At 57.6% G+C, this 24,010-nt stretch overlaps 1 protein-coding gene across 5 annotated transcripts in view; it reads right to left on the reverse strand.

Annotated features, from left to right (window-relative positions):
• SLC6A3 (solute carrier family 6 member 3) overlaps positions 1 to 22,387 on the reverse strand; it is a 37,218-nt gene extending 14,831 nt beyond the window's left edge. For 4 of the 5 annotated variants that reach the window (XM_041731832.1, XM_041731831.1, XM_041731830.1 and 1 more), the window contains exons 1-7: positions 22,178 to 22,244; positions 20,228 to 20,557; positions 19,078 to 19,209; positions 14,171 to 14,396; positions 5,763 to 5,901; positions 4,904 to 5,038; positions 962 to 1,065 (exon numbers count right to left, since the gene is read on the reverse strand). In XM_041731832.1, coding sequence (XP_041587766.1) covers positions 962 to 1,065; positions 4,904 to 5,038; positions 5,763 to 5,901; positions 14,171 to 14,396; positions 19,078 to 19,209; positions 20,228 to 20,513 — 1,022 coding nt within the window. In that variant the 5' untranslated portion in view covers positions 20,514 to 20,557; positions 22,178 to 22,244. Of the gene's footprint in view, positions 1 to 961; positions 1,066 to 4,903; positions 5,039 to 5,762; positions 5,902 to 14,170; positions 14,397 to 19,077; positions 19,210 to 20,227; positions 20,558 to 22,177; positions 22,245 to 22,291 lie in introns of those variants that run through there. The other variant, XM_041731829.1, reaches the window with a different exon arrangement.
• Positions 22,388 to 24,010: the final 1,623 nt, after the last annotated feature.

Consider the following 24,010-nt stretch of genomic DNA (forward strand, 5'->3'; position numbering starts at 1 on the left):
GACAGTCCCTACCTGTAAAGTTGGGGCTCTGGGAGGGGGGGCAAACGGAAGCCTGCGGGGTCGCACCTGTGTTGGCGGGGCCTCTAGATGCCTCTGGAGGAGCTGCCTGAAATGTAGTTCTGAGGGGCGGATCTGCTAGGGCCCCAGTGCTCTGCTTCTGTTTGTTCCCAGTATGGGAGAGTTAGAACTCCTGCTCTGGGGACCCCACTCAGAAGCTAGGCATTCAGAGGGCCGTGGGAAAGGGGAGTGGGGGAGCAGGGGTCAGGTCAGCCCATCCGGGTGCCAGTGTGGGAGGGCATTTGCAGAGCACCCAGAGCTGGGGCCCCGGGGGCAGCAGGGGCAGAGGGGGCAGGGGCTGTACACCCTCAGGTATGGCCACTTTGCTGTGCACACTGTCCTTGTATTTTTACTGCATTTTCTGTCTTCCTGATGTGAAGAAAGGAAACAGAAACCCAGAAGGGTCAGGGAAAGCAGGTCCCAGGTGAATTTGGTAGATTTGAGGTCTAGCATGGAGCTGCAGGTCACTGAGGTCCTCTCCAGGCTGGTGGCAGTAGTGCATCCCCCCTCAGGGCTGTAGGCACATGGTGCTGCCACTCTGCTGCCGTGCTGGAGCCAGGTCCCCTGAGCAGCTCTGCACCAGGTCCTGGCCTCCGGCTTCCTCGGTGTAGGGGGAAGGTGGGGGCGGCCAGGCCCTGGGCACGGGGGTGAGGAGCCAGTTGGAACCTGGCAGGGGATGGAGGAGGGGCAGAGGCCAGGTCTCCAAGGGGACTCTGGGGGGTACCAAACACCTTCACGTGTTCCAGTACTTTCCCTAAAGCAAGAACCAACATGGCCTGTAGCTTCTCTGGCCCCGAGGCCCTGTGAGCACAGCGTATTCCCCTACCGGGTGTCTGGGAACACGTTATTTTCAGAAGTCAGTGATTGAGCAGCCCCGTGATGGGGACAGGCGCACGGGACTTACCTGTAGCAGTTGTTGGTGAATTTATTGTAGCTGGAGAAGGCAATTAGCACCCCAAACCCAACGCCCAGCGAGAAGCACACCTGGGTGGCAGCATCTATCCACACCTGCGTGGAGCCAGAGAAGAGAGGTGGTTGTGGGATGTGCACTGAGCCCAGGAGACCTGGCGGCCCAGGGCCACGGAGGGCTCCACGGAACCAGTCATCAACATCGTCATCAACGAGCCAGTGGCATCGACAATGTGATCAGTGGCAAAGGCTGTCTCGGGGGATAAACCCACCATGTCACCGGCCTGAGAGCTCGCCACTTGGAAGAGCTGCTTTATTTGGAATTTCCCTTGGAATGTCCGTACCGCTCTGCACACAGCCAGACATGTAGTTAATGTATTAAGATGCTGTGACGTGGACACCACGGTCAGACATGCCCACTGATGTTTGCTTTACGTCTTGCCCGTGGTATTTGAAGCCAGGGGCACAGGGTGCACACACCACCACCCACCCCGGTGGACAGGCCGTGGAGCCTGGACATGGAGTGTGCTCACCTGACGCAGCACAGGTGGTGCTGGGTGGCACACACAAGGGCCAAGTGAAAGCCTGTGGCTGGTAATTGGACCAATAAGGTATCTGAAAGTCCAACACAACTGTTCATGTCAGGGCAGCGTGGAGACCACGTGGGGATGTGGGCACCACATTGCCCTCCACGGCCTTGGGTGCGGGCAGGTGAAAGGCAGCTGACCCCACCCTGGGGGAGTCACCTAGGAGGCCCTCGTCTGCTATCTGAGGGGTATGGGGGCTGTCCCTGAGTGTCCAGGCGGCCCCTAATGTGGGCCTGTGGGTGAGGACCCTCAGGCAGTGATATAGAGCTCAGCTGGGAACACAGGGTGGCCCCCAAAGGAGCTGGACAGGATAAGCAGAGAAGGCTGGAGCCTCAGCAACCCGCCCACGCTCCAGGACCTGCTCCAGGACGCGCTCTAGGACCCGCAGGACCTCTGTTGGTGGGGCAGCAGGCCCAGAGCCTGGGGATCACCCTGGTGTTAGCGGTGGTGTGTGCAGGCTGCTGCCAGGGTGTGGCATGAGGCCTGGAGTAGCTGAGAGGCCCGTGGGCCAAGGGGCCCCACTCTGCTGTCTCCTGTCCCCTAGTGCTGGTCATCAGTTAGTGTGCTTGGCCAGGCCGCTGCAGGCAGGAGCCCTTGCCACAGGGAGAGTTCTCGCCTCCTGCTCAGTCCATCCTGGAGGGTGAGGCAGCGGCTCAGGGGTGGGCCAGGGACCCAGGTGGGCTAACGTGGAACTGCCTGCCTTTCCTTCACCACCTGACCTCTCCTCTCCTGCTGGAACGGGGGCTCCCCCAGGATGGGACTCTGTCTGCCCCGGCCTGCAGCTGGCCACCCCGCTGAGCCACCCCAAGAGCTGCAGATGAAAGAACAAGGGTCTGGATGCCATCTAAGGATGCTGATCCCTAAGGAGGAGCCCTTTGTGCAGAGGGGGATCCGGAAATGGATCTCCAGGATGCAGGGCCGGCTTTGTGTCTGAGCTGTGCTGGGTTCAGAGTATCAGGGACACAGGAAGGGATGATCCCCTTTTTTCGGTCTGCTTGCTGAGCAGGCCCCTGTGTAGAACCTCTGATCCTGACCTGCCCTGGACCCATGAGGATTCTGGCCAGGCCTCCTGCCAGGTGGCTCTGGATTAAGCCCCAGGGGATGGGTCAGGGTCAAGCCTGGGCTAGTGCTAGGGAGCCTGTGACTTGATCAGGGCCAGGTCCTGTGGGGATCTGGGGGACCGGCTCCGATTGCCAAGCCCCAGAGAAGGAGGCCCAGGGTCATTTGATCTCTGAGTGTGGCCACAAGAGCTTGGCGGGGGGGGGGGGGGGGGGGGTGCAGGAGTATGGGCAGCACTCGGGCCAGGAGGAGCCCTGGGCGGACATCCCAGGATGATCACCAAGCCAGGGAGGCTCTGTCCCTGCCCTATCCAGAGGAGGCCTGGAGGAGCTGATGCAAAGGTCAGCCAGGACCCCACAGCAGAACCAGGAATGGCTTCACCCTCTGAACTGGGGACCACATGGACCTGTCCCTTCAGGACCTCAGGTACACCAGAGCTCGGGGGTTATAGGCCTACTCTGTCCTGGTCTATGTCCCCTCTTAGTCCTGAGTGGACAGGGTAGTTGGAGAGGCCAGAACACACTGATTTGTCCAAGATATTCATCATCTATCTGTCACCCATTGACTATGTGTCCATCAAACACCGATCTATCCATCATCTATCCATCCACCCACCCATCCATCCATCCATCCATCCATCCATCATCCATCCATTTTCTATCTATCCATCCATCTAGCATCTACCCATCCACTTATCATCTATCTCTATGTACCTATCATCTTCCACCTTCCATCATCTAATTTCTGACACCTCTCGTTTCTGTCATTTATTCTCTGCTTCACACATGAGCATCTTTCTACACACACCAGCACATGTCTGGCTTCCTCCTGTGCACTACCTGGTTTTCCTGCCCAACGCACTAGCTTCCTTCCGTTGTCCTCATGTTATTTTCTTCGATTTCTTCATCGTGGCTTCCTGGCCTCAGATACCCACAGCATCTGCTCCTGGAAGCACACCCGTGGCTCCCTATTGGCTTTCCACCACATGGACACTCTCCATCTTCCCTCACTTGTGCAGAGCATGCGTCTGCTGCTCTCATGGCCTTACTGCCTGTGCTTGTGTGGGCTCCCCAGCAGCCTGCCCCGCGCCATGCTCCCTGCCCTCTCTGACCGGTGCCTCCCGCTGCTGCTGCAGCTTCACACCCTCGCTCTGCTGCTCCTCCACTCCCTGGGGGCTTCCTGGGGGCTAGGAGGCACACCTGCCTCCCCTCCTACCTGTTCTTTCCATTCCCACCTCAGGGCTGTGCCTTTCTGCATCCCTGGTGAGCACCACACCTGACTCTCACTACTAATACCTAGCAGCATTGGGTAGCAATCCTCCAAACAGCCCCCTGTCCCCAGCTTCACGCCCCCACACCCCAGCTATCCTTCCCGCTATGCCTCTTGGCTCTGCCACAGTGTGGCCACTGGGGTCCCCACCATCTGCCAAAATCTAGTGCACATGAATTCTCAATGATCTCCTGAGAATGCTCCCTTTTCCTTCATCCTCACCACCTGGCCAATGGCCAGGCCAATGGCCACTCCCATTTCTGGGCTCACCTGGCCAATGGCCACTCCCATATCTGGGCTCATTTCCCTAAAATGCTGCTGCCCCTTCTCTCTCCCCCTCTTGGGAGGCCTGTCTGTCCCATGGCCTCACCGAGCTCCCTCTCTTCAGAATGATTGCTCTCTTTGTTGAAGAAATGTGCAGCCCAGCTGCAGACTTCGTTTCAATGTGATGTGATTTAGATTTGTCCCTTGTGCCGTGGGCACTGTGAGTGTTTTCCCAACAAGGTTCGGCTCCCTGAGGAGCGGGCCTTGGTTCATGCAACCATGATGAACACGGAGCCAGAGCCCAGGGCTGCATCCCAAGTGAGTGGCCACACTTCCTGGCACAGACTGGGCCGCCCGTTGGTGCTTATCTGAGGAACCTGAGAACATTCCTTCAGGAAGTGGGATGGGCCGGGGGGGAAGATGCCAAGTGGAAGCAGCCTTCTATTTCTGCAGAGGTTGAGCCCGTGGTCTGCTCCCCTAACTTTCTTATTTGGTCCACTCAGCTGCCTTCTGTGTGCATATATCTCCCTGGTCAATCAGGGGGTGCATGCTGCTGGGTGTGGTCAGGTGTGCCGCTGGCCTTGTGGAGCCCTGCATGCAGCAGAGCAACCCAAACCTGCCGGGTTTACAGAGTAAGGTAAGAAATTCCAGCCCAGCTGCTGCCTTTGGGGTCCCCAGCCCCAGAACACAGGAGGCCCACAGCACGCAGCCTGCCAGAGCAGGTGGGCATCAGGGCCTCGAGTGAAGGGCATACTCACAGAAGACTCGCAGAGCCGATGGAAGTCTACACTCAGGTATGCTCTGATGCCATCGACGGCCCCAGGGAGAGTGATTCCTCGCAGAAGCAGGGCAAAGAGGACCACGTACGGCATGGTGGCTGTGATCCACACAACCTGGGAGAGGACGGCGTCACCAGGCATCACCACTGGCAGGGTGGCCGCGGGGTCACCCTGGTCGGTGGCTGTGGCTGGGAAGCCCATAATCCCAAACATTCATGGGATGCCAGCTCAGCCAAGGCTCCCTGCAGTGGGCGGTTAATGCCCTCTACCCTGTGACTTCCCCAGGGATTAAAATGGACAGACAACTTGGCAAAGAAGGGGTGTTCTGCAGTGGGCAGGGGTGGCTGAGTTTCTGATGCATGAGATGCAGTGAATTTGCACTGGTTGTGCAGAGGCACACCTAGGGGGTGTGTAAAAGGTGGATTCTGGGCTGGGAGGTGGGGGGCAGGAACCTATCCTTCCTGAGAGGCTCTGGGGTGGTGGCACTTCACTACACACACAGCATATGACAGGCATGTTTTGGTCAAATTGCTTTGGGCACCCAGATAATAACTGAGTATTTTCATAAGGAAAAAACAATTTATGTTGTGCTTGTGTTCATGCTGGAAATACCCTGCTATGAGTGTCCTCCCCTTGGCACTATTTGTTAACCACAGCACCCCCGTCTGCTCCCTGACATGCCGTAGCCCCTCATCTGCTCCCTGCCACCCCCTGCAGCCCCCGTCCGCTCCCCTACCCACTGCAGGCCTCCATCGGCTCCCCTACCCACCGCAGTGCCCGTCTGCTCCCCAAGATAACCATGTGTCCACTCTCCAGCTGGCAGTGGCTGCAGCCTCACCTTCCCAGAAGTCTTCACTCCCTTCCACAAGCTAAAGTAGAGCAGGATGATGACCAGCACCAGGCAGGAGGTGAGCTGCCACCGGGGGGGACCCAAGTCATCGATGCCGCGGCTCTCATGGAGGTGCAGCACGCCGCGCCTGGAGAGGGCGGGAGAGGTGCGTCCTTCAGCGGTGCTGCCCTCCTCCCCCCAGAACTGCAACCAGAAAGAGACCCTCCGTCCCCCACCTCGGCCTGGCCGAAAGCACCTGGCCTGGTGGGACCAGAGAGCCCCGGTGAGAAGGGTCAGGCCCCGCAGCCTAGCTAAGACGCAGGGCAGCCCGGCCCTGACCTCTGTCCCTTGGCACCTCTGATTTCTGGAGCCGGGGAGAGGAACAGGCACTTTGGAAACCAGGGGGAAGGCACTAGTGACATGGTGCCCCCAAGGGGTGGGCTGGGGCCCTCTGCAGGGGTGAGGCTGAGCAGACTCAGAGCATTAGAACAGGACAGGCAGAGGGCCGCGCTGTTCTCCGAGGGGAGCGGCCCACGGCATTTGCTCACGCAGCTCCAGAGCCTCGAAGAGGATCTGCAGGTAACAGACACAGGAAGACTCTGCTCTGCGCTCCTGCCAGACCCAGTCTTGTGGAGGGAATCCGTCAGAAGGGCGGAACACGACGCCGTGAAGAGAGGACGGGACTTATGGCCCCTGGAGCTCTCCCTGGGCACCACATTCCCTAGATCCCCTGACCTCCTGTGGCGTCCCGGGCACTTCCCTGCACGGTACCCCCTAGATCCCCTGACCTCCTGCAGGGTCTCGGGCACCTCCCTGCACCTTACCCCATAGATCCTCTGACCTCCTGCGGGGTCTCGGGTGCCTCCCTGCATGGTACCCCCTAGATCCCCTGACCTCCTACAGAAAAGGTGGCAGCACCATCATGTTTGCTGTACACCTGCTGCCTCACCTTCATGGTTGGGATTTGGAATCACAGCTGACGCCATGTTATGCTGCTGCTTCACGAGGTGGAGGGGCCCATTGTGAAAGGAGCCATCACTGCCCAGATCTGCTGAGGTCCCAAGAAAATAATCCTGACACCCACAGCAGAAAGCTGCAGACGCTGGGGCTTCCCACCAGCTCCAGGCATCACAGGACCATGTTGGAGGGATTCAGGTTGTCAGACCCCAGAATCACAGTCTCGTAGCAGGGGAGGTGGTGATGGGCACCACCAGAGCCCAGCTCAGCACTCCCAGCTCGCACAGCACCGTCCAAACTCACATCAACTTTTCTCCTTTCTGGAGCACGGGCCACCCCCTAAAGTGATGGGAGCCCCCCACACTCAACACACACACGTGGTCTGCTGCACCCACAGTGTGAGGTATGGGAGATGGAACCCCTGTGGCAGGAGAGGAGGAGGCCACTTCTGGGACAGTGCTCAAGTGGCTGTGCCCTGCCTGCCCTCCCTGGGCTTGTCCACCCCTGGACCTGTCCTCCCATGGTGTGTTCTCACTGGACCTGTCCTCCCTGGGCCCGGTCTTCCCTCAGGCCTGTCCTCCCATGGCCTGTTCTCACTGGATCTGTTCTCCCTGGGGCTGGTCTTCCCCCAGGCCTGTCTTCTCTGGGCCTGTCCTCCCCAGGCCTGTCCCCCCATAGCATGTTCTCACTGGGTCTGTCCTCCCTGGGCCTGTCCACCCTGGGGCCTGTCCTCCCTGGGGCCTGTCCTCCCCAGGGCTTGAGCTTCCTGGGCCTGTCCTCCCTTGCACCTCCTCTGGAAGTACAATTTCCCAGCGCCTCCCAGCCTGGGTCTGTGTTGGCTGCCCCTCACCCCCCCCATGTCCTAGTCCCTAAGTCTTAAACCCAGAACTTCTGTGCACTAACAGGATATGTGGGGTGACGCGTGAGTGCGACCACACAGCCAGAGGCCCAGTCACACCTTGGCCTCCTTGCAAGTCCTCCTACATGTGCAGGGCTGCACACCTCGGCCTGCTGGCTGATGGCCCTGTAACCACTCACTCCCTTGCCCGGAAGGAGCCCCGGGGCCCACAGGCCTGTGGAGCCTCCCACACGGAGGGGGCGGCTTAGAAGAGAGCACATGGCTCCTCCACACCACACACTGTTTCCGCTTGTAAATCGCTTGTGGAATTAGCACATCGGTACTGGTTCAATTCCCTTCCCCGAGATTAAAAACTCTTCTTGTTCTGAAGTCATTTGAAATCCCTCAGACAATTAGGGGACCGGACCTGCTGGGTGCCATGGGCCTGGGGCCAGGAGCCAGCAGCACAGGCAGCCTCAGGGTCAGGGCGGGAAGGACATGGCCCAGGGGCGGGTGCGCGGCCTGGGGGGCCGATGAAGGGCGTCTGGGTAGGCCGTGTGGGGCTGACACGCAGAAAGGTCTGGAGCCGGAAGCAGCCAGGAGGACCAGGCCATGAAAGCCTGCGCGGCCAGCAGCTGTGGGGAAGGTACAACGTGTCCACATTTAGCTGGATTCCTTCCTCAGGTTGAATTTGTGGTGGGTCACGGATGTGGACACCAGCAGAGCACTGAGGTGTGCCAGGCACGCGCAGGCTCCATGAGCCCTGCCTCCCCCATCCCCACGGCAGCCCCTTACCGGGTCCCATCACGTGGGACCCAGACAGCCCCGCTCAACCCATCCTCTGTCTGGGGCGCTGGTGTCTAGAGAAAGGAGCTGAGGGGTCTGCGCGCTGGCCCAGAGGGAACAACGTCACAGCCAGAGGGGACAAAGGATCCCACACGGCTGTTTCCAGACAGGATGGAGGCGATGCGGGCCTGGCCCCCTGAGAGAAGGGAAGGGGTGAGATGTGCCCATCAATGCCCCAGCACCCTGCCCGGCGGCACCCCCGAGGGCAGGCTCAAGCGAACGTACCGTGGGGGTGCTCAGGCCAGCTGGGGTATGGGGAAGGACCTGCCCAGGTGCCCACTGACGTGCAGGGCAGCCCTAGGGGTTAGTGGCTGAGAGGTGCCCAGAGCTCAGCTGGGGCTGGGGTCGCTGGGCTCCTGCTGGCCAGAGCAGGGGACGTGCAGGCCACACGGGGAGCTCGGGGGGTCTGGAAGAGGGGTGAACCGTTCCTGAAGCAAAGAACCCCCGGGATCACATCAACACAGCTTAATAATGCGCTTCAACTCCCCACCAGGACAAAGGTCACATTCCTTAAAGGAAGACAACAAAATCTAATACGTATGAATGTGAAACTCATGAAGCCTCGTGTGTAATAAGAAAATTACTAGACACAACAAGAAACCGTGGCGCATAACCAGGAGAGATCCTGCCAATGGATCCCTCCCACACCATACAAACATTAACTCAAAGTGGGTCAAGGACTTAACCGTTAGAGCCAAAGTTATAGATTCTCGGAAGAAACAGTAGGGGTTGAGCCTTGTGACCCTGGGTTTGGTAATGGGTTTTCCAATATGACAAGCCACACAGGTAAACTGACTTCATCAAAATAAAAAACCTTTCATGCATCAAAGGACATGACAACAGAGTAAACGGGTAACTCACAGAATGAGAGAAAACATTCACAAATCATGTATCAGGTACGAGATTACTATCCAGAATACATAAAGATTTAAAACTCCACAAGAAAAAAAAATCCAAACAACTCAATTTAAAGACGGTCAACGTGGAGGTAGATCAAACTAGGAAGTTTCTCACGGTGAAGGAAGCCACCCACAAAATGAAAAGTCAACCTGCTAGTGGGACAAAATATTTGCAAATCATATATTTTACAAGAGGTTAATACCCAAAATGTATACAGAACACATACAACTGAAGAGCAAAACACAAACCATATGTTAAAAAAAAAAAAGGTAGGTCTGAACAGACATGTCTCCAAAGAAGACACACAGATGCCAACAGACACGGGAAGATGTTCACCATCACCCATTGAAACCATGATGAATGGTGGTCAGGACGGCTGTTATAAATAAGTCAAGAAATATCAGGTGCTGGCAACAAGGCAGAGACAAGAGCCCTCATGTATTGCTGGGGGGAATTCAAGCTGGTGCAGCCTCCATGGGAAACAGTGTGGGAGCTCCTTAAAAAATTAAAAAATAGAGCTACCCTATGACCCACCAATCTCACTTCTAGGTATTTATTTGAAGAGAATGAAAACACTAACGCAAAAATACATCTGCACCTCTATGTTCATCACAGCATTATTTACAATAGCCAAGACATCAAAACAACCCAAGTAAAAACAAAAAAACAAAACAAAACAGGGGATCCCTGAGTGGCGCAGCGGTTTGGTGCCTGCCTTTGGCCCAGGGCGCGATCCTGGAGACCCAGGATCGAATCCCACATCAGGCTCCCGGTGCATGGAGCCTGCTTCTCCCTCTGCCTATGTCTCTGCCTCTCTCTCTCTCTCTGTGACTATCATAATTAAATAATAAAAAAAAAATTTAAAAACCAAAACAACCCAAGTGTCCACTGATGGATGAACCAAATATGGGCCCTGCATATGGTGGGATATTGTTCAGCCTTACGAGGAAGGAGACTGACCCCTCTCCGGAGCGGTTGGACCTTGAGGATGTCGTGCAGAGTGAGATGAGCCATGCTGGATGGTTCCTCTTATATACGGTCCCCAGAGTTGTCAAAGTCACAGAGATGGGAGTAGGACAGTGAGCGCCAGGGGCTGGGGGAGGCAGAGAGGGAGTCAGTGTTTCATGGGGACAGAGTTTCAGTTTGGGAGGATAGGAAAGTCCTGGAGATGGAGGATGGTGATGGCTGCATAGCGCGGCACATATGCTTAATGCCACTGAACACAGACTTAAAAATGGTCGAAATGATGTATTTTATGTATAGTTTACCACCATTTAAAGAAATCCCCCTAAAAGGAGGCAAAATATGTTTCAGGAAAGCTAAAGCAGAGAAAACTCATTGCCAGCAAGTCTACGCTGTAAGACATGTTAAAGGAAATTCTCCAGATGGAAGGAAATGAAGCCAAAATGGAAATCTGGATCCACAGAAGGATAGGAGGGCACGAGAAACAGCAAATACGCAGGTAAATACAGAAGTTAGTTTTTCCATTTCACATTTATTTAAAATGTAATTGCCTGTTTCAAGCAAGGATGGGAACAACATACCGTGGAGTTTATAACACACAGGAGAAGCAAAACCCAGGACGACAGGGGACAGGAGGGGAGATGGGAGCGTGTGGCTGACAGGCTCCTAAGCCATGTGCGAAGTCTACAATGTCATCTGATGGTAGACAAGGAATTAATGATGGAAACCCTATAAATATCCACAAAAATGAAAACAGAGCTTATTAGCCAACAGCATAGCTAAAACGGAAGCCTGAAGATCAGTCAGCTCAAAAGACGGGATTAGTAGAGGGAACAAGAAAGAGACAAGACCATGGAAAAGATCAAGAAGAAAGACTTAAGCCCAACCACAGGGATAATCATTGAACGGAAACCCCAATGACAAGATGGAGATTGTTACACTGAATAAAAAAGCGAGGACCAGATCTATGCTGCCTACAAGAAACATACTCTCAATGTGACACGTAAGGGTCATAGATACCAGGATGGAAAAGGTACCAATGCAAAGACTGCCCACCGCAAGGTGAGGCTGGTCACCGTGCTGCTGGACGCAGCTACTTCATGATGGGGAATGCGACCAAGAGGGACATTTAGTCCTGGGAAGCGGTCCATTCAAAGACCCAATAGTTGTAAACGCACACACACTTTATAACACGGCCCCCAGATGTGCAAGCGAGGCCAACACTGACAGAGTCATGATGACAAAGAGGCAGACGCACAGTCATGGCTGAGATTCTCCGCAGCTGGGAGGACAGTGGACAGTAAGGATGTGAAGGACAGCAAGGTGCACTGGAGCTCCCAGAGCCCACGGACACGGATGCAACTCCTTTCCCGGTGCGAGTACAACACACCTGCCGTGCCCACCAGGACAAGCTGAATACCGATGTAGGGGCCTCAGGATGGTCTGAAATAATGAAGCTTTGTAAGTATAGTACGTCACTAAATCAGAAGTAAATCAGCAGTAGAAGCCTATCTAGCAGACCTCCAAATATTTCAGAACTAAATGGGAACCTCCCCCACCCCGAATCTCCATGAGCCAAAGAGGAAATCACAAGGCCAACCAGGGAGCACATTGAACTGAACAAAAGTGAAAACACAGGTGTGGAGCTGCATGGAAGCAGCTAAAGCTTTCTCTCAGAGGCAAATGCATAGCTTTCTAGTTGATAGTGGAAAGCAGGTGATGGTGGTGGTGGTGTCTGTGGGCCGTGGGACATGTGACACAGCCTGTGCGGGGGTTTCCAAGCCCACGGGCGCTGCCCCAGCTCAGCTCCATGTCCAGAAGTGAGTTCTCGGCACCGTGTCTCAGCCCTGGGAGCGACAGCCACGAGCCTCTGGTCCCTGCTCTGAGCCCGCAGTGTCTCCTCTTGCACACCCCCCAGGGACCCAATGTGGGAGTCTGGGTGGGGGCCTGGGTTGACGAGGACAGCGCTCCTAGGGCAAGCACCCAAGCCTCCATGCTCCCCGGTAAGACCTAACGGAAGTTACAGCCACATCATGTTCCCCTCTGCTGTCTCAGGTGCAGCCATGTGCCTGGTGGAGTCCTTCCCACCGTGAATCCTTCTGTGGCCCCACGCACAAGACAGGTAGTTCCCCCCGCCACCCCCAGTGTGACCTGGCACCTTCCAACCTCTCTGCTGGCTTTCCACATTGTACAGAAAATCCACCTTGGAACTGTAAGAGCCACCCCAGCTTGAAATCTGAGTACTCATGTGGTTGGCGTGCTGACAGACCCAACCCAAGGCAGCACTGAGCACCTCTGAGCGCCCCTCCGTGCAGGGCCCTGACCTTGGCCCCCAGGTGCTCATCCCCCAGCACATCTGCATCCCCTCCCAGCACATCTGCATCCCCGCTGTCTGCTGCAGAGCATCCCCACAGACCCCTTCCCTCTGCTCATGGCCAAGCTGGGCGTGGGGCCACAGGGGTGAGTGCCCATGCAGCCTGGGCGCAACCTGTCATTGAGACACTTAATTCAGGAAATGCATCGGGGGAACAGCTCAGCAGCAAGCAGTGTGGGTGATTATCACCCCTGAGAACAGCAAAATCAACTTCTCTTTATCTAGACGATTCTAGCTTGCTCTCATCACATTAGGATTCGCATCCACATGCTTGGAGCCCCCCGCATCTCCATCTCCCACCCACATGTCCAGCTGCAGACCATGAGCCCTGTCCTTCCTTCCCCGTCCTCCTCACCATGCTCACTCTCTTCTAGTCCCACACCAACAGCATCCTCCTAAAGACAAGCACGTCCCATGGTGTACGACTGTTTCCGCACCCCAGCCACACTCCTCCTGACCATGACTCAAGAAAACCATGCATCATCCTGGCTGTGCCCCCAGACATTCCAAACCTGCCCCTCAATGCTACTTCCCCCTATGGAGATATGGTGCCCACACGGGGCACAGAACCCCAAACCATAGCATTTCAGGTTCTTGGTGTCTGAGACATAGTGTGACTATGGGTCTCAGCTCCTAGGAACACCTGCCCCACACCTACCACCCTCCTAGCAGCACCTAGCTTGCGGCCACAGGACGGGTCTCTGGGGCCCCAGGACTTGGACAGTCCTCTCCTCCCAGGAAAGCCCTCCTTTCCTGGGTTCTTGGGGAATACTAGGGGAGGCAGTGGGCATCTCTGTCCACCTGCCCAAGTCCTGGCTCTTCCCAGGAGGACAGGTCTGATGACTCAATGGGTGGCTCTTCTAGGTGGAGTCAGGCCATGTAGATGAGGGCAAAGGGGGCAGGAGCTGGGCCCAGAAGACCCAGAGAAGAACTGATTCGGGGATGTGGTGGATGCCAGGTGGTGCAGGTGCAGGGGAGAGGAGGGTACTGGGCAGCCCCCTAGATGTGGGGACCCAGGAGTGACTTGGGCAAGAACTAACATTGTGTTTGTAGGAGGAAGAGAACATCTCAGGAGAAGCAACAGTGGCTGCACCTGGCACGTCTGGCCTGCTTAGGAGGTCGGAGGGGCATCGATTCTGTGTGCAGGGAAGGGCGGGGGGGACGGAGAAGGCAGAGCCAGATCCGCTCTGGGGGTGGCCCTGCAGCCCCCGCCCAGGGCCCACACGTCCTTCTGCAGGCTGCCCTTGGCCATGTCGTGCTCGCCGTGGGACAGCGCGGCCGTGGGCCTGCTCTGCCTCCCACCCAGGACTCACTCCACAGGAGCGTCGCTGAGCCAGTAGACGCGGGATTCAGAGACGCACCCTATGGGGAACCCAGAGGAATGGCACGCGGGCACCAGACAAGGGTCCTCACCCCACCCTCGCAGGGTAGCATGGGCAGGGTAGCCGACCCCCGGGGCTGCCGCAGGGCACTGGACACTGTGTCCTTCCCTCCCTGTGGCCGACACGGCCCATGACATGCCACCACACCCCCACTTACTCAAAGTACTCGGTGGCGGGTGTGGTCCTGAAGGTGTCGTTGGGACTGGAGCTGGAGTTGCTGGAGTGGGCATCTGAGCAGTTGGGGCTGTTCCACGTGTTGTTGCAGTGAACCCACGGCAGCTCCACGGTGAAGGAGGAGAAGAAGTAGTGCAGTGCCCAGGCGATGATGACGTTGTAGAAGAAGCCGACGTACAGCGAGATGAGGATGACCGTGAAGCCCACGCCTAGGGCGGGAGAGCACAGAGCGCCGTCTGCAAGGCACCCGCCCTCCTTCCCTTACGTCGACTGGCTGACCACTGACATGGGACACCTGGCCACAATGCTGCACACCCAGAGCCAACTAGTGAAGGCTCAGGTGGCAAAATTCATGCCATGATCACTGGCGGCTGCACCCAACCCCCCAAGCATCCAGGGTCGTGTGCCCTCAGAGACATGCATGGTCACCTAGGGCCACCCTGGTAGAACCAGGTCACCCACACACATACGGGGTGACCGAGGCCTATCTGTGGCTATCCACTACCACTTGTGGCCACTCAGCATCAACCTCAAGGGCCACCAGGCCATTGTGCCACTAGGCACAACTATCAGAATCATCTACTAGCACCCGTCACAGCTCAGGGCCATCTAGGGATACCCAGAGATATGCAGCATCACCCTCAGTCATCTGGGGTCACTCAGGGACATCCAGAGACACCAATGGTGCTTAGAAGCTAGGGTTCTCCATGGCCAGAGCTACCCAGAGCCGTTCAGAGCCATTTATGGCCACTCAGCGCTGCTCGTACCCTTCAAGACTACCCAGGGTAAACAGAGTCGTCTGGGTCACTCACAGCTTCCTAGAGCCACTTGAAGTCACACAGGGCCACGTAGGACCATTCAGCATCAGTCAAGGCTCTGCATGACTGTTCAGGGTCCCCCAGGGCCATCCCTGACCATTCAAGGTCAGCTAGAACCATGCATGACCGTCCAGGGCCATCTGGGGCCATCTCTGACTGTCCAGGATCACCTGGGGCCACACATGACAGTCCAGAGTTACCTGGGACCATCCCTGACCATCCACGGTCAGCCAGGGCCATCCCTGACCGTCCAGGGTCTCCTAAAGCAAACCAAGGCCTTTTGTGGTGACCTTTCCAGGGTCACAAAATGTGGGATCAGTCACTGAGGGGCTCTCAGCAAACTAAGACAGAGTGGCGAGCAGTCTTTGGAGCTGTGCCATCCTGATGGTGGCAGGTGCGTCCGGCCTCCTTCCGCTGGCCAAGGGGCCTTCAGGTAAGCGTCCCGTTCCTGCCACATGGCTCCTCCATCAGGCTCCACACAGAACTCTTCACTTCAACTTTCCTTCTGAGTTTTGCAAATGGGATTTGTTTGGACTCAAGCTTTGATTCTCTCAGTTAAACCTGGTTGGTGCTGCATCTCGTGTGCCCACTCGCAGCTGGGCCTGGCTGCAGGTGGAGCAGGCTTTCAGGTGATGTTTCCAGGAAGTGGCTTGTGGTGTCCTTTATGGACGTAACCCTGAGGAGAAGCAATTTTCATGCTCAGAGCACCTCACTAAAACTCTCTTCCTGCCCTGACAGCACAGAGAGGCACCAGAATTTGTGCAAATCTACTGAACAGACCAGTAGCAGGAGAGCACTGAAAATAAAACAGGCCCTGGCGTGCAAACCATCTTGGAAAACATGTGCAGGGGCTGCGATGACAAAAACATGACGGTTTTCTTCGGAAGGCCTTCCCGGGGTGGACTTGGTCAACGTGAAATAATGTTATACTGCAATTCTGCTCGCTAAGCTCCTCAGGACGGGGGCTGGGTTGTGATTCGCAGTGACCTGGCCTGGGGAGCTGTGTGGCCCGGGAGCTTTGTGACTGGGAGAGCATTGTGGAAGGTTGTCCCCGGCAGTGGGCTGACTGCGGATCCCTGGGTGGCGGGCTGCAGGCTTAGCCCTGTCCTGCACTCCGCCCCCCCCAAAAAACACAGGGAACTTGGCACACTCCTGTCGGACTCCGGGAAGCCCGCAGCCACGTGCCAGCTCCAGCCAGCCCCACATCTGAATGTCCATTTCCTTATGTTTCCGTTTTCCTTAGTATTTCTTCATACTAACTTTATAACTTTTAACCTTGAAATTAAACTGTATTATGTCTTATTAAACCCCTTTAAATTGGTTTTAGGAGTTTGATACATCACACTAAAATCATCGTTGACTACAAAATAAACCAGCATTTCCGCATACAGGTGAGCACGGTCTGCATTTGCCTGTGGCTGGAACCCCTGAAACAGGTCATCCAGGGAGGCAGGGCTCCCCCACCTGTGAGAGCCAGTTCACTCCCAGCAGCACGGAAGCTCCCCTCAGGGGTCACCTGGGGACTCCACACTCCATCTTCAGTGTGGCGCAGTCTCGCCTCCGTGGGGAAGGCACTGGCCACCCTGCAAGCTCAGGGCAGGGACGGCCTGGGGATGGCAGGGCCTGCAGAGCACGCTTCACGTGGAGCCCTGTGGTGGTGGGGCCCCTGCCAAGGCAGCCCGTGTCTCCGTGCCCGAGGCCTGCTGCTCCCCGCTGCATCCCTCCATCGGGGGGTTGTGGAGAAAGAGGCGAGCGTCAGACAACTCACTTAAGCTTTGACTTCTTCGAGTGACCCCGTGAAGGGGATACCCAGGCCTGGCACAGGGACACAGTCGGGCCTTGCTCCGAAGATGCATCTGAACGGGGGGAGGGGGGACATCTCTCCGTGGTTCCATTTTGGGTGGGCCATGGATCATGGACGTTGGGACGAGCTGCTGACATCCTAGGATTCAGCAGGCAGTCCGTTTAGAGGGGAAAGCGCATGGCGCTGGCATTGCAGCAGCCTCACGCCTGGCCAGTCTCAGCATTTCGGCTGCTGGGGCACCTCTGCCCCCCAGAGCACCTGCTGCTGTGATGTCACTGCCCTCCCTCCACCAGAGCTCCAGCCGAAGCAGCTGTGACTGTCCTTGCTCCTCAGCCGGATCACCTGCCACCTCTGACCACAAACACTGACCCATCCTTGCTTGTCCCTGGAGATGACGAGGATTCTATCCTCCAAACAGGCTGACTTCTCAAGGGCTTGCAAGAACCCTGTGGACTGACCTTCTAGGGACTATTTTCCAACTGAAACCAGAGTGTGACCAGGTGGCGCCCCCAGGTGACCCCCATGAGTCCTCCCTGAGCCCGGGCTCCTGAGACTCAGGTGGGCTGGGGGTCAGCTGTGTGCTGGAGGCTGGATGTGGGGTGGGATGTGGTCTAGAACCAGTGCCACCGTGTCCCTGATGAGGCCGGGGTGCATTCCTCAGGGCTTCTAGTTCTGGGTGCTTGAATCTCCAGAAGGAGGACCCACGGAGTGTGCAGCAAGGTGACATGGAGGGGCTGGCCCCCTGGCAGGCCCCTCAGCTCAACATGATGGCACTGTGGTTCTGCAGTGACAGGTGGGAGGGCCCATGCGTAGTAGGGTAGCTGGAGCGATGGCTGGCCACTAGCTCGGGAGCAGAGTAGATCTGTATACAGAAAGGTGAGTGGAGAGGTATAGACAGGTGATGGACGGACAGGTGGACAGCCACAGGCAGATGGCAGAGGGCTGAACTCCATGGGTAGACGTGTGATGGTCAATGGCAGGTGGACAGGTAACAGACGGTGGACGGTCGGTGGTTGACAGGTAGTCGGATGGATACAGAAACAACCGTCAGGTGACAGATGGCATTAAGGGGTGATGGCGTCCCTCCAAAATTCACTTGTGGATGTTCTAGCCCTACTCAGCGTGTGACCTCGTTTGGAGCCGGGGTCTTCACAGACGTGGTCTAGTTAAGTGAGGCCATCAGGACATGCCCCCGTCCAGGTGACTGATGTCCTCGGAGAACCCGGACGTCTAGGTATAGGGATGCACGTGGAGGAAAGTTCTGGCACAGAGTCTGTCACAGCCCTCAGGAGGAGTCAGCTTTGCCACCGCACCTCAAGTATGGATTTCTCTCATCAGGCTTCGCGGCCTGGGGCACAGGGTGTGGCAGGTGGAGCAAACCCGGATGGATGGACAGATGACAGGCAGATGGGCGCACAGGTGAAGGGGGAGGACAGGTGTCTTAACACTGACACCTCCGCTCAGGAGCGCAGCCCAGCCCCCTGACAGCAGGGCACACGGTCCTGAGGCCTCAGCACGGACTTCACAGCAGCACCGAGAGGGAAACAGGTCAGTGTGCGTGTGCAGGTCTGGGGGTGGGGGGTGGGGCAGAGACAGGGAGATGGAGAGACAGGGAGACAGTGAGATAGAAAGAGAGACAGGAAAAAAAAAGAGAGAGACAGGGAGAGACAGGGAGATAGGGAGATAGGGATAAACAGAGAGACAGAGAGAGACAGAGAGATAGGGAGAGATGGAGAGACAGGGAGAGACAGAGAGGCAGGGAGAGACAGAAACATGGAGAGAGGGAGATAGATAGGGAGAGACAAAGATAGGGAGACAGAGAGACAGGGAGAGATAGGGAGACAGAGAGACAGAGGGAGACAGGGAGATAGAGAGATAGGGACAGACAGGGAGAGAGAGACACAGGGAGACAGGGGACAAAAGGAGGAGACAGGGAGATAGAGAGGAGGGTGATAGAGAGACAGGGAGAGATGGAGATAGGGAGGGACAGAGACAGGGAAAGACAGAGACAGGGAGGTGGAGAGACAGAGAGAGACAGAGACAGGTAAACAGGGAGATGGAGAGACAGGGAGAGACAAGGAGAGAGAGAGGGACAAAGACAGAGAGAGACCAAGACCAGGAGAGAGAAAGGCAGGGGCACAGATGTGCAGGGCATAGACACCTACCACGGCAGGACCGAGTGCACACAAGCCGGCGGCTTGCTCCGACACTCCCTGGAGCCACCAGGGTCTGGGCCACATGGGGTGTGGGGGTGCGTCTGGGCCTTACCTTTCAGAATGGGGCAGATCTTCCAGACCCCAGCAGCCCCTTCCCTGTTGAACTGCCCGAGGGCCAGCTCCATGTAGAAAAGGGGCATCCCAGCGATGATCATGAAGAGCAGGTAGGGGACCAGGAAGGCACCTGTGGGCCAGGACAGCACGCTCAGCCTGGGGGTGCGATAGGGCCACTTGTGGGCCCCGAACGCGGCCGCATTGCAGGCAGGACTGTCCTCACCCGCCTCCATCTGCTTCTCCCTGAAGCTCCCTGCCCGAGCCTCCCTCCAAAAGGAAGTCCCAGGCTGGGCTGGGAGCCACCTACATTCATGCCTGGCCCCCCGCTGTCCTCAGCATCCTGACGTATCCCTCCCAAAACCCCAACCAGCCCCGGTGCCACATTGTGACAAGACCCCAAGAGTCCTGCCACATAGGGGCCCAGCTCCCGGTGCTGCCCTCCCCCGCCTGCCCTGCAGTCCTTGGCCTCTGCCCCTCTTGCTCACCTGCTTAGGCCTCATGCTCCCCTCGCAGGACAGGGGCACCGGAAGTCCCCCCAGACATTCTTCCAAGCCCTTCCCGTCTGCAGCCCTGAGGGACTGACAGCCACGGAGGCCATGGAGAGCAGGCACCCGGACTCACCTAGGTGAGCACCAGCCCAACTGGCTGCTCACCTTCAATTTTTGGGAGACCCTGCCCCTTATTTTAGTTTTCTGCCTCGAGTCCAGAGATAGGTGCATGTGGTTCTAGGGCTGGCCGAGTTTGGGGTGCAGGGCGAGGGAGATGGGGACACTTCCAGGGCCTCTGGCCACCCCAGACTCAAGGACCTCCACGCACTTTTGTAAAGACAGTTTTAAGTTGGCCAAAGACATCATCCTGTGGGCGTTTGAGAATTTTCTTTCCAAAGTGAAAGGCGTCTTTGGAAACAGAAGGTAGAGCCGTGGTGCCTCGGACCACCTAGTCCTGGCCTCAGGTCCTCAGCTGTGAGGTGCAGATTCACAACGAGGCTGCCCTGACCTCTGCTTCCAGGGTCTGGGACCCCCACCCGGGGAACGTGTGCCCTGCTAGGGCTGCGTTAGGAGCTCCGTCTCCACGCGAGGAGCCGGGCAGCCGGCAACCCCTCATAGCCGCCCGCGCAGTGGGGCCGTGCAGGCGGGGCCGGGACTCACCGCCGCCGTTTTTGTAGCACAGGTAAGGAAATCGCCAGACGTTGGCCAGGTCCACCGCGAAGCCAATCACTGACAGGAGGAAGTCGATTTTCTTGCTCCAGGTCTCTCGTTCTTGAGTCTCCAGGGGGGTCTGCGTGGGGTTGATGAGGGTAGAATTTGTGAGCTGCACCCCATTTTGCTCCTTGACCAGGACGAGTTCCACTGCCTTTGGGCCCATGGCGTTGGGCTCCTTAGCCGGCGCCACAGCCGAAGACATCAGTGCCACCGGGCATTTGCTTTTACTCATGGGCAGACTGGAGCCTCAGAATTCTGTGCCTCTTCACTCTGGGTCTTCAGGCAGCATGAAAAATAAACACACAGGAATGCAATGATTTTAGCAGCCCGAACCGCGGAGCCACCTGGTGGCAAGAGCAGAACCGGGGCACTTAGTCCATGTCTTTGGGGGCAGACTGAATACATTCCAAGCATTTAGGCTGACACAGCCAAGGTTGAGGGCCGCAAGAGACGGGCCCTGGACACCTCAGGACAGATCCCCGCCTCACTCCCTCTTTCCCCGACACCCCTCTCTGTGCTAAAGTGCAATGCTGTATAATCTCCAATTTTTCTTTGAATAATAATGCAAAAAGTCACCTCTGCCCTTACCTCATTGCCAGTGACTAATGTCACAATCTTCAAATAGCATCCAAAAGTAAGTCCTTTGGGATGCCTGGGTGGCTCAGTTGGTGAAGCATCTGCCTTCCACTCAGGTCATGACCCAGGGTCCCAGGCCTGAGCCCTGAGTGGGGCTCCTGCTCAGTGGAGTCTGCTTCTCCCTCTCCCTCTGCCTCTCCACCCCACTCATTCTCTCCCTGTCTCTCAAATAAATAAATAAAATCCTTAAGAGTAAGTCCTTACACCAGTGCATATGTATTCTTTACACACAGCAGTAAAAGCAGAGAGCAATTTTTATAACCATAAGTGAACCACAGTAACGCAAGTTTAAAGACAGCGATTCCAACAGCTTCTTCCAGGAATGCCTTCGCGCTGCACTCTGCCTGTGGCCCTGGGACTCACGTGCCCCACCTGGAAGGGTCTGGCGGACCAGAGCACCGCAGGATTTACCTGGGAGCAGATGACTTCCCGTGCTTAGTAACTTTACCAAGGAATTGCTTCCAAGATACTTTAACAAAACCCCATGAAACAGAACCAAGGAGAACAAGGTTACACACGGACACAGCCAAGAGCAAGGCGGCCTACCCAGGTGATGGTGGCTTCAAACAGGACTTCTGGTATTGGGTTCCATCAGTATTGTTTTAACTGGACACATGCATACACACACACACACACACACACACACACAAACCCTAGTTGAAGCCAAAGAATAACCGCATGGCAGCTCTAACTGCTATGCTCCTGCTCCTCTGCAGCCAAATTTGAAAACTCACCATATAAGCTATTTTACCCACTGCTTCTCTGTGGCCCCTTCACTTGCAGTGACAAACCCAACATTCCTGAGATGTAGGAAAGATGGCCTGGCCTAGAAAGGGCTGTTGGGGGGGGGGGCTGTCCTGCCATGGGGTCCAGCAGAGACCACTGCAGCTGTAGGGGTGGCAAGCCTGTCGCTCTGACAATGGCCCTTGCAGGTGCATCCCAATCCCCTGCCAGGGGAGCCGGCACTCAGCATTTAGGGGAGCCAACCCAACTCCTGAAGCCACACCCTCAAAGGCCGGGTTTGGGTACAGAAAGCAGAACGGGGCCTCTCAGAAAGCTTCGTCCTGCGCCCAGGAGAAACAGAGCTGGCCGAGGCACCTGTGCCCTCTGGTCGGTCCGTGCAATCACCCTGGGCGCGCAGACCAGCACCTCCACCAGCCCTCCGCTTCTTGGCAGGCAGACAGACCCCTGCCAGAGGCAGCGTTGGCTCTGACCCCCATGGGCCCCACACCCTGCAGCACCCCGTCCTCGCGCACACACCTGTGGCCACCGGCCTCAAGACCGCGGCGCCGGCGCTGGGCAGCACGCGGTGCCCCGACGGTGCCCCCCCGCCCGCGCACCGCCTCGGGCCGCGGAGGAGCGGCTCCGGCCTACCTGCCCGCCCGGCCTCGCCTCGGCGCTGGGGTCCCGCCGCCCCGCGTGCGCAAGGGCTCCGGCTGCCTTCTTCCCGCTGCGCCGGGCGGGCGGCCTCCGGGCTCTTATGCGGCTGCCGGCCGCCCCGCCCCTGCCGCCGTCGGGGGCGCCCTCCCGCCCCGGCCCCGCCCCGGCCCCGCCCCGGTGGGCGGAGGACCCCGGCCGCGCCCCCGCCCCCGCCCCCGCCCCGCCCCGCCCGGGCGCCCGGCACCCCGCGAGTCTTCGCCCGCCGGGGGAGCCGCGCATCCCGGGGAACCTGCCCAGGCGTCCCCGCTGCCGTCGTCCGCATCCCCGGGGCTGCCCCGTCCGCCCTCGGCCTTGGGGCGCCCCGAGCATCGCCGGGGGAGCGGGCGGGGCCGCGGGGCACAGCGCTGGGGCGCGCGGGGCCGCGGGGTCCCCGCCGGCAGCGGCACCGACCCCCGCCGCCTACCGCCCTCCGAGCCCTTCGGGGCGCCCTTGGGGGCTTCGCCCGCCGCGCGGGGGCCTCCGCTGTCCCTGCCCCGCCGGGGGCTCCGCCTGTGGCCCGTGCGCAGCCCCCGCGTGGACGTGGAGCCTCGGCGCGAGTGGCCCGCAGCGCGCCAGCCTCCGCTGGAACCAGGGCGCGGGGGGCCGCGGGGAAGGGGTTTCGGGACCAGCCTGGGAAGCCGCGGCGGTCGGGACAGACTCGGAATCTTTGCTGAAGGCCCCGGACACACAAGACCACGTCCCGAGTCCTCGGCCACCCAGGAGGCCCAGGGCCCCGCCCGAGATGTGCAGCGGCCTCGAGGTGGGTGAGTGACGCGCTGGCCTCGCGCTGGGGGGACCCAGTCTCTGGGCAGTTGCCTCCCTCCGGCGCACCCCTTCCCTTGCCCTGCGTGTGCGGTGGCGGCTGTCCACACCAGCCCAGCGCAAGGCCAAGGAGGTAGATGGCCACCAAAGATTTTCTTTTAAATAAAGGAAGCAAGGTAGCACCGAGGGCTCAGACATGTGTATTACATACACTTTCACACATTTATTTCCCTCAGTTCCAGAGGCTGGAAGTCTGAGATCTGGTGCCGGAGCGGCTGGGTCTGCTGAGCGGCTCCCGCTGGTCCTCACACCAAGGGGGAGGGCTGCTGGGGAGGAGATCACCGGGGCGGGGGTTGGAGGTAGAGCTCACTGCCTGGGCTTTCCTTTTAAGGGCACGAATCCCATCTTGGGGCCCCACCCACAAGACTTCCTCTCAACCTAATTGCCTCCCCAAACCCCACCTTCTAATGCATGCCTCAGGGGTTAAGGTTTCCACGCAGAATTTCAGAGGAGCTCAGACATTCAGTGTATGTAATAGTTCCAGACTGAGGTGTTTGTGTTATTTAAATTGAGCTGTAGTTCTAGGATTTCATTTCCTTTCTTGGGATTTTGTTGTTGTTGTTGTTTGTCCCTTGAGTTAATTATTGCCTTTTTTTTTCTCATTAATTTTCCACGTTCCTATTATTAATTCAACTCCAAACTCTCCAACAAATGTACAGATCTCCTTTAGATTTGTTAAAACAGGGGAGGCAGTGGTGATTTAGAGACTCTGCCTCTGCTCCCTTATGGACGGCTGGGCCCTCCAGTCTCGCCGCCCAGCCTGTGTCCTGGCATTTCCCATGACTGTGACTCTGGGAACTCCTGCAAATGCTTTCCTGAACCGTATCCTGGTTTCTAGGATCCCATGTGTGC

This window comes from Vulpes lagopus, chromosome 17 (assembly GCF_018345385.1).
Source record: "Vulpes lagopus strain Blue_001 chromosome 17, ASM1834538v1, whole genome shotgun sequence".
NCBI lineage: Eukaryota > Metazoa > Chordata > Mammalia > Carnivora > Canidae > Vulpes > Vulpes lagopus.